At 33.8% G+C, this 10,559-nt stretch overlaps 1 protein-coding gene across 1 annotated transcript; it reads right to left on the bottom strand.

Annotated features, from left to right (window-relative positions):
- Positions 1–5,502: 5,502 nt before the first annotated feature.
- On the bottom strand, positions 5,503–6,902 carry LOC108216419 (probable BOI-related E3 ubiquitin-protein ligase 3). Its single transcript, XM_017389175.2, has 3 exons — positions 6,705–6,902; positions 6,254–6,614; positions 5,503–6,167 (listed from the first exon to the last, which is right to left on the bottom strand). Exons 1-3 carry the CDS (start codon positions 6,764–6,766, stop codon positions 5,571–5,573), a joined length of 1,020 nt encoding a protein of 339 aa, XP_017244664.1. The 5' UTR covers positions 6,767–6,902; the 3' UTR covers positions 5,503–5,570.
- Between the last annotated feature and the right edge of the window lie 3,657 nt (positions 6,903–10,559).

Genomic DNA, 10,559 nt, shown 5'->3' with positions numbered 1-10,559 from the left:
AAGCGTAGTTATATGATACATGATAAGCTTAACAATTGTGGCAGTATATTCAATATAATTATCTTTTTCAATTTTAATTAGTTCCGTACAAATTTAACATTCAAAAAATGCTATGATTATGGAATGTAGTTATTGCATTACCATTCAAAATTTAATATAATTGTCAGTCATTGATTACGCTCAATTTTAGGAATTCAAATATATGTGATTGATTATTCTGATACGCTTAAATAAATAAGGGAAATTATAATGACATGGCAAAATCTAAAATATGTGGCATTGAGGTGGACTTTTTTTTGAAATATGTGGCATTGATGACGTGGCACTGTTCAGGATTTATAATATACATAGATACATAGATAATTCGAATGTGTCACTGAGCCTGGACTTAATATGAAAACTACATGACAGTAATATACCAAATAATTTAAACAACTTTTGGTAATATGTGATATGATGGGGATTAATCTTAAATTCGCAGAATATTATGCATTCACATTTACTTCTTTGTTTTTGAATGTTCTAGAGATAGGGCGGCTTCTAATATAATTTAAAATATTTTAAGCTTTATTTTTGACATCGACAGATTTCATTTGATTGGGACTTTTTTGATGTCGACAATTAAGCCAGTAATTATCATCGATTAGCTGCTTAATTCTTTCACCATACGGATATGCTGGAGAAGTTTAGTGGTAGTTTTTTGAAAGCTATTCTATAAAACAAATTAATATTTCCTTGTCAAGATCTAAGTTGGCTTTTTGAATACTTTAACTTAACAGCAGGTTAGTGGTAAACGTCGGATTAGCGATAATAATGAACAACTAAGAGCATCTCCAATCATAGAGCACTCTTAGCTAAAATGTGAGTTGGCATACCATAATTAAAAATTATAGCCAACATTGTCAAAAAAGTACACTCCAACCACGCCCATCTGTTATCTATAATTATAGCCAACCTCCTATGGATGGCTAAATTTGTCGAACCTCTACACGTCTGTAAGAAATCTGTAGGAAAATTGCCCATCACTTGTTAACACATTAAACTGATATATTATATTTATAACAATCTAAATATTAATAACATACTATTTTTAAATTATAGGCAATCAATATATCCAATACCATCGAAGCATAATGTCTTACAGATTCAGCAAATTTTACATAATGTCTTACAGGTCCAATTTAGCCAACGATTATAGCCAACGCAGTTGGAGATGCTCTAAGACACGAAATATGGATAAATAAGAAATAATCCACGATTTAACTAAAGAAATGTTACTGTTGCATGCTGCTCCTAAAGCGACAGGCGACTGTCTTTTAGATACGGCGGGCCCATATTTAATGCCTTCAGTCCCACGCAGTGTTTCTGACGGAGTTCTCTTTCTCCTTTTTTTTATCCGAGGAAACGGTAAAATTACAGCGTTAATTAATTTCGATTCTCTTTTGCGGTAACCATTCAATTGTTATTTAAACAAAATAAATTTAGGAACACCAATCATAATAATGACAACAACTAATAAGAAAGAAGTACAACCTCCACTCTATTTTCAATGTGCTAAATCTCTTCATTTATTATGATTTTTTTGAAATTTTATTTATTATGATTTTTTTGAAACTCAATTCTATTTTCATTTCTCAATGCATTAATCAATGATGATAGATGAGATAAAATTATATATGACCAACTTTTTTCTTAGTATGCTTGTTTTTTTCAAAAAGGACTCATAAATTGAGACGGAGAGAGTAACTGTCGTACGAATATAACCCAAAACATCACAGAATTGTAAAAATCATATATATATAACCAAATATACTGAACAAAAAATATATAGAAACAAAAAGACGGACGAGATTTTAAACTTCAATACCACAAAACTTTGTATAATCCGTAGAACTTGTATTGTATATCGAAAAATAAAACTTTTTTGAAATTAAAATATATTCGATGATGATATTTTGAATTTTTGCTATCAAGTTAATATAAGTATTTATATATTTATTGTGAACTCAGCACAAAAGTAAATTATATTTTAACAGGACTTAATTACCAAAAAAACTATACAAATATCATATTTTTTTTCAATTTAACCATAATAGTATATTTATTGCAGGATAATGCAAGTAACTTTAAAAAATTATATTCAAAACACCCACTCTCACTAATCCATAACCACGGTTAAGTTAAAAATGAGATATCACATATATTGTCAAGTTATTAATTATTAAATTAATTAGTATACGAATTTAATTAATTTTTACTATCCAATTAAAAGCTCAAAATCCTAATTCATATTTTACACAAATATAGAGTGAATCATAATTTATGTCCGAAGGTATAGGACAATGTTAGCAAGATTTTTTGGAAACACAATCAGCCTACTAGATACCTGTGTATCGATAATTTTTCATGTGATTTAAATAATTGTATCGAATTTATAAATTTATTCAAACTCTTGATCGCTCTATGAATCGGTGTTACTAATTTTGTCGACATATTACTTACAACATGGATATGATAAATGTGTTTTGTTCGGGTTCAAACTACACAAGCACATATAATATATATTGTATTTTGAGATTTCTACATGATTTTAATAAATATTATATATATATTTTTTATGCATTTTGTTAGTAATTGTTTGGATAATAAAACTTTATTGAATTAGTATTCATCAAAAAAAACAAACAATTCAAATGCTATGATTTTCAATAATAAATATAATTCTTCAACAATATTAATATATATACATATATAATAATTTTAAAAATAAGTGTAAATTCTTACCAATCAAAAAAACTAAACTAAACTAAATTAATTATTTAGTCGACAATAATTTAAAATTATATTATGACGAACCCTGATAATTCAAGTAAAAACTGTCTGTTTGGTCTGTATATAATGAATTATGTAAATATTTAAACTGAAATTATAAAAAAAATGTTATTTTAGTAATGTTGAGTAGGACATCCAAACCATGGTTAAAATTGGGTTCTCTCAAATATGTTTTCTATTAGTTAGTTGCATTTTTCTGCAACAAAATTAGTGTTATGGTTAAAATGAAAAAATCATAAAAGTTTAATAGTTTTTTCGGTAATTAAGTCTTTTAACAGCGAAGAAGTGTCCCTCCGGCAACAATAATTACAAAAATAATGAACATAAGGCAAATATTAAACATGTTTTTTTTTTAAAACGTCCTGGACATTGAATCACACCAAAACACACCAAAAAACACACCAAGCTCTCACAAGGAGAGAATAAACAAAACTCAAATAAATTGGAACAAAACTCATCCAAAAAAAATTTTATCAAACAAAGATACAATTTTGAAAGATAGAAATCCTTGCTTGGGCTGGAGTATTGTTGAAAAATAAGAGCAAAATAAAGAAAATAACTGATTTAGGGATTTCTACCGGTGAAAATTGATGGAAGCCCCTCACTGCGGCCAGGGAAAAAGATGAAGCTTGAGAGAATTTTTTTGTTTAGGATTTTGAGAAGAGACTAGGTACATTTGATTCAATTTATTTATCACAACAATTATTTTCCTAGGCGAGTGGCGGAATCTGTTTGTTAGTACCATATTCTTATGCCGACCAGGTTACACACAAATTCTTGTGCTCCACTAGCTTGCTGTCGAAAATTATTACTGTACCCAAATGCAATTATGCACACTTGTAGAAGCTCGAACGAAATAGCCATTTACAAAAGCTAGAAGCCAGCACAAACTATAAATCAGCTACAAAGCTATAAAACAAAAAAGGTGGCAGAAAAGCATGGGAGTGAACCCCATACTTTAATCTTAAAGAACCAGAACATTACAGACGAGTTTATTTCATCCATTGTCGTTACAAGACACTTTCACTTTCCTTGTTCACTCACTATGCTACACGGCTTTATTCACGTGAAACCCAATGGCACAACTCGAGTAATCCCTGTACCATTCACCCAACTTTACTGGACTATCTTCTGTTAATATACACTTAAATTTATTTCCCCCAATTATCCTTATCAACCGTCTCATTAACAAACAGTGCAACCTCAACACGAGTCTAATCCCGAGCCTCGGCCACAAACACGGGTCTAATCTCGAGTCTTAAGCATGATTTAAACAGATGATACTAAAAAACAAACAGAGGCAGCCTAAAATGACCGAATCCCTTGCCATACCATTACTGCATAAACATTGTGCACAGAGGAGCTGACAAAATCATGACTATTACTGTACAATACTAGAGAGCCCCAGTCCTCTCTGTGTCGATTTGTTCAAAGCAATGTATAGTACATAGTGCAGAGGTGCAGGGAGCTTGCCTATATTAAGCATCCGCAGCGGAGGCCCAAGTCATGCATCGATCCACGTAAAGAGGACATGGCCAGAGAAAATAGCATTGGAGTAATATGAAGAAAGTGGCCAGGCCCTCTACGGTGTCCCCGGCCACTTCGATCAGTACTGCAGTTTTTATATTATTTTATTAACATTTCAAGTAAAACAAGCTGTGGTATATGTGGAGCGGGTCCCACTTAAATGGAAGAAGTGTCCTCACCGTTGGAGTGAAGTAACCACTTACCATTTTCTGTTTATTTGGCATGATAGTGGGTCCCAAGAAAATGAGGTAAACGGGCTTCCGCTGCGGATGCTCTAAACCACCACCTTTCATTGTCCCACACAACACTGTCCAATATTGACAGGTACCACTCCCCACCCACTTTCTCTTCTTATTTAACCAAACGCCTCTGCTTCAATCCTTTCCTTCCTTGCTTGTCCCAGTACCATCTTTTGTCCTTTACTGTTTTAACAACCCACCCTATATTTCTATTTTTCATTTCTATTTTAACCTTTTACATGCAAATCCAAACACTACTGGGCCACTACCAAACACGCTCATCTTTCTTTATCTTTCTACCATACGTCCTTTACGTTTCAACCTTTTTCACTGTTTTGGAATTTCCGTATTCACACGGTAAACAAATCAGCTACAAACTTCGATAAAAATCTATTCTCTTTTTCATCATTGCCTTTTTTTTGTTGATTTCTTCAAGACCTGTTTGGCGTGACTCCACAACCACTCTATTTATTTACTCTTACTCGTGTATGGTCCCCAAACTATTTAAAGCCGTACGCTCCGGTTCACACCACAGTAAAGCCACAGGGCACGAGGTTGGCATTTGGTGGGCCCTGCCCACCTCTGTAACTGAACAACGACATTTGCGCGCGTCCTACGTGTCAGACTTTCTACTACACCTGTCACTCTCAATCAACTTCCGTTGACCCTATATTGCGTATCGTTTCTACGTCAAGAAAAGGAAACGGATACTTTTCTGGGCCCCACTCTCCTGCTCATTTGCGCCATTTACAATTCAATTTATACCTACTCATTACTCCACCATTATGCCCAAGTATAGTAAACGGACGCATCAAATTACCACTAAATGGGATAAAAAGAATCCAAGTAAAATCATGATATCGATGATAATAAGAATCGGGAAAGATCAAAACAAAGATATTGAAAAAATAAAAAAATGTTAGTGATTTTCATTTTCTGATTCACTGAAGGTAACAAAGTAAAGATAAAGTTTCAGGAACTAGACATGTTGACATGAACACTAGCGTTTTTGGTGGATTTACAAATGGGACAAGTATGAAGAGACGATCCGCACACAGTACACAAACAGAGATGCCTGCACGGCAACAGCAACACGCATGACTCCACTTTTCCACAGTTCCTGCACAACCGATTCCTCTTCTCAACATGACTCCCCTTCCTCACTCTACTCGTTGCACCATCGTCCATCTGATCATTTCTCATCTCCTTTCCCCTCTTCTCGTCCTCGTAATTGCTGCCGCAGCACGACTCGGCATCGTCGGCGATTAGATTAGCGTTATCGTTTGCGCGGTGGAACTGATCGTTCTGAACATGAGATAGGACTTGTTCGAGATTGCTGCGGAGTGCGTTGGCGGTGGCCTCGTTTGATTGAGCCAGGTCTCTCCATATCTGATTCTCTATGCATAGAGATTTCACTTTATCTTCTAACATCCAATTGAGTTTCCCTATCTTATCAATCTCTTCTTCTTTTGCTCTGAGTCTCTTTGCGATTCCTTCTTCTACCGCTGTTATTATCCTCTTCGAATTCCTCTTCCTCCGCTCTTCTAACTCTAATCTCATCTTCTCAGTCTGTAATCAAAAACATAATTCATCAATTTTCAATAATTAATTAACGATGAACAAATTCGTTAATTCACATGGATTAGGATGCTTACGTGTTGAGCGATGAAGTGATCGATCTCTAACTGCTGGTGTTGGATCTGAAGCGAGATATCTTCGCCGAGAAAAGTGTACGAGCCGGAACGATTCAACTGATTCAGGCTCTGATTGTTTTGAAAACAAAGCAATGGATTGATTTCATCTCTCGTTCGCTTTCTAGACACCGGAAAATTACAGGTAAGGCTGCTGTCTGCCTTCATTGCACAATGAGATTTCACCGGAAACGAATTAGTCACGCCTGAACCGTACACCGGAACGAAACTGTCCGTCGTGGTGCCGGACAGCAACGGCACTCCTCCGTAACCAACCGGAGTGCCGTACACGTTTGCATTCCCATCCATTCCATTCATAACTAACCTGCACGTACCAAAAATAAATAAATCAACATCTACAGATGAAAATACGAAACGGAGAAAAGAACGGCGAGTGATGAATGAAGATGCATACTTGTTGGAGATAAGCTGCGGTGGAAACAGACTCATTTGACGCCCTTGAGCTTCAACCGCCATCAAAATCTCTTTGAAAAAAGTACGTTTCTTCTCTCGATTTTCTTGTTCTATGTAGCGATAACTGTTGTTGCAAGTATAAATGATGGAACGTTACAAGAGAGAAAAATGAATACAGAGCATGCAAATAAAAGAGGTGGTAAACAGAGGGGGGTGACTTTCTTTTATAAACACGAGAGAGAAGAGAGAGATTTGTTTGCTTGTTTTGTAAATTGTCTATTTTCTAGATTCGGCTTATTATCTCTACTTTCGAGTATACACAAAAGTAAAAAAAACTAGTACTATAAGAGCATCTCCAACGGCGTTGGCTATAATCGTTGGCTAAATTGGACCTGTAAGACATTATGTAAAATTTGCTGAACCTGTAAGACATTTTGCTACAATGGTACTGGCTATATTGATTGGCTATAATTTAAAAATAGTATGTTATTAATATTTTAAATCGTTAAAATAGAATATATCAGTTCAATATGATAATAAATGATGTACAATCTTCCTACATATTTTCTTACAGACCTGTAGAGGTTCGACGAATTTAGCTATCCATAGGAGGTTGGCTAAATTTATAGACAACAGCTCATCATGGTTGGAGTTGAGTTTTTGAAACTGTTGGCTAAATCTTTTTATTTTAAGTATGCCAACTCATCTTTTAGCTAAGAGTTTTAGATGGTTGGAGATGCTCTAAGTATATAAATTGGTAATTAGTGCTAAAAATAAGGGGCTGTTTGGGGATGAGATTGGTTGAATTGATTATGGTAACCGAGGAAAATCAGAGTATCTGCCACGTAAAACTGTATGGAGTAGGTGGGGCCCGAGGTGTTTTATTCAGATAAGGCTGGTGGAGAGCAGTCTGGTTGTTTCAAGGCATTGTTTGGGCAGCGTCTACATTTGTTGACAAATTAAATACAGTGGCTGCATGACTTTACGCAGATCGAGGTGCTGCCTTTTTCTGCCACGTGACTTAACTTACACCATCTTTTCAGATTTTTTCCACTAAAGTTCATCACCTCCATTACTTTTATCTCTTTTTCAGTTCACAATATAATAAAATGCTCTTATTGTTGTTTTTTTTTTAACCTAACATATTTTATTGTCAAATATTTTATGCAGAGTTATTACTCTCTCCGTTTTGAAATATAGGTCGTTTGACATAAAATATTTTATGCAGAGTTATCCACATGTTTTAAATCATTATTTTTGATTTAAAAATTGATTACTCTTATATCTTTTTATTTAAAAATTATATCATTTACATGCAAAGCCGGTGGTCCGACCCAAATACAATGGAGTCGTTTAGCTTTTCTTAAAAAGGTGTTTATCTATAATCTTTTTGAGCAGATGGTTTTACTTTATTATGAATGAGAAGTTAATTATAAGTGAGAAATAACTTTTGTTTACATGTTTGGTTGCTTTTTTTGGTGTTTGCGACCTATTAAGTATAAAAATTATCAATGAATTATTATAAATTATATTTCATAATGATTTTATACATATTTATAAACTAAAATTTGAAAAATAAAGATGAACCATTAAAAAAATAGTATTTTCAACTTCTATCTTGCAAGTGAGAAATTGACTTAGAAATTTGTTACCCTAATAGTATGAATAAACACCCCAATATGAGGTCCTAAAATGTGGGTAAGCTTGATTTCGTTTCATAATATAACTTGTTCCTAAAAAAAGTTTCTTGCAGTATTTTTCATTTTATTATATATGTAATAGCTAATTTTTCTTTTCTTCGAGTTGCTTATTTTCAAAAATGAACTTTTCTAACTTATTAATCTAATCCCGTTGATATTACTCATAATTATCTATTCAATAAACAACTGCTTACATACAAAGATAAAATTATAGGACCGTTTGGGTTAACTTAAAAAAAGTGACTTCTTATTTATAGTAAAGAAGTAGAGTAGAAGTGAGAAGTAAATAAGTTAATAAAGTGTTTGATAAAGAAGCAGAAGCTGTGAGAGAAAAGTTAGCATTCTCAACTTCTTAAAAGTGCTTCTATTTCTTTACACAAACGGGTCAAGAGAAGCAGAAACCAGAAGCAGCTTCTGCTTCTCTCAACCAAACAGACCCTATGTCTCGTATTAGACGATATTCTTACTTTATGGGACTGAGGAGAGAACGACCATATTTTACAGAGTGCTGACGCATAACTGTGTCTTAGAAGAGCGTTTAGGCATAATGGGATTCTGGGTTGCCGTTATTTGCTCAACACAGTATGTGCGTCCCAGCTTGAAATTAGTATTTAAAATTGTTCGTAACCATGAACACTGATGATTCGAAAATAAGACACGTGTTACATGTTCTCGTATTTTAAGGCACTATAAAGATATTGGAGTCATCAGGTTTATTTAAAAATAATGATTTCTTGCCTAAACAAAAAAAAATGGAAAAGTGCCAAGCAAATCAGGACTTATAAATTATTAAATTGTTTGAAAAAATAGTGAAAACCATGAAAAAAAAAATAACATTCTTAACTTTTTATAAATAATTTTAATTGTTTTACACAAATAAGTAAAAATAACAAGAAACTACTTTTAAGCTTATGCTTCTCCTAATAAACATACATATTGTTCAAACATTCATTTGCTTTGAATATCTTTGTTTCTGAGTTAATACTCCTTCCATCTCAATTTATAAGCTCATTTTGAAAATCACGCATACGAAGAAAAAAATTGGCTATATACTTCTTCTATTCCACTTTAATAGTGCATTGAGAATTGATAATAGAGTTGAGTTTCAAAAAAAGCACAATAAATATAGATATTTAGTGCATTGAAAAATGAGAATAAAATTGAGCTTAAAAATAACACAATTAATATAAAGATAAATTTGTATCAAAAGAAGAGAAAGACATTTATTTTGAGACAAAATATTTTTTCAAAAGATATTTATATTTTGAGACGCACCGAGTATTAATTTAGCATCGTCGGACTTGCTCTCACAAATTAGACTTCCTGGATGATTGACCGTTTTTTGCGTTGTTGCTTTGGCTATTAAAGGATGGGTCGTACGAGTAATAAATTACAAGTAGGGGGAGGGGGCTAAGAACGACGGTAGAGTACAATTAGTAGGAAGGCAGTAAAGATTGTACCTATTACCTACTGTTGGGGGATACTCGTAGTACAGTATCGTATGTTAATTGATTGTGGGCTCGGCCACTCACGCCATCCTGCAGGTGGGCTGTCAGTACTTTGGTAATGTCACCCCTATTATTTTTATTCACAACTTGTTCTTTTGGGTTTGGCCCTCAATTATACGACTCCTATTTCTACTGCCACTGTTTTAATGGTCCAATGACTTCTTCCCGACTAGATGCTTCATTCGTCTTTTACGTTCCTATCGTTTTCTACCCCTAAAAAAACATGAATGACATAATAATGAATAATAATATGTGATTTATTCAAAAAAAAACCAAATGTACTGTGCTTGAATTATTTTTTCCTCTGCTTGGTCGGAAAGAGAGAAAAAGTGAGTGGGGTGCTTTTCTTTGAAATTGAGCTACCAATAGTAACAAAGTGAATGCACTCAGCTTGTACAACACTCTGCGTTACAGACGGGTCAACTTCGTTTAGGGTACGAATTTACGAGTAAAAGCTTGGACACAAGGTCCAAAATTACACATGGGGGTGGGGGATTCACCTTAGTTTAAAGGTGGTTGTAATTTGTACAATCCACAGGACTCTCCGCTTTAGAAATGATGCAGTCTATGAAAGCACACACTGATTCAGGATATTAATGAAATTAAATACACCTGTTTATGGCCGTAGAGACCACGGGAGGTCACAAA

This window comes from Daucus carota, chromosome 4 (genome assembly GCF_001625215.2).
Source record: "Daucus carota subsp. sativus chromosome 4, DH1 v3.0, whole genome shotgun sequence".
Classification (NCBI taxonomy): domain Eukaryota; kingdom Viridiplantae; phylum Streptophyta; class Magnoliopsida; order Apiales; family Apiaceae; genus Daucus; species Daucus carota.
This window is presented reverse-complemented; position numbering and strand designations above follow the sequence as displayed.

Coding starts and splice junctions, on each gene's coding strand:
- LOC108216419 (XM_017389175.2), bottom strand. CDS start 6,766: ATGGCGGTTGAAGCTCAAGGGCGTCAAATGAGTCTGTTTCCACCGCAG. Junction 6,615..6,704: donor CCGCAGCTTATCTCCAACAA/GTATGCATCTTC, acceptor TGGTACGTGCAG/GTTAGTTATGAATGGAATGG. Junction 6,168..6,253: donor ATCACTTCATCGCTCAACAC/GTAAGCATCCTA, acceptor TTTTGATTACAG/ACTGAGAAGATGAGATTAGA.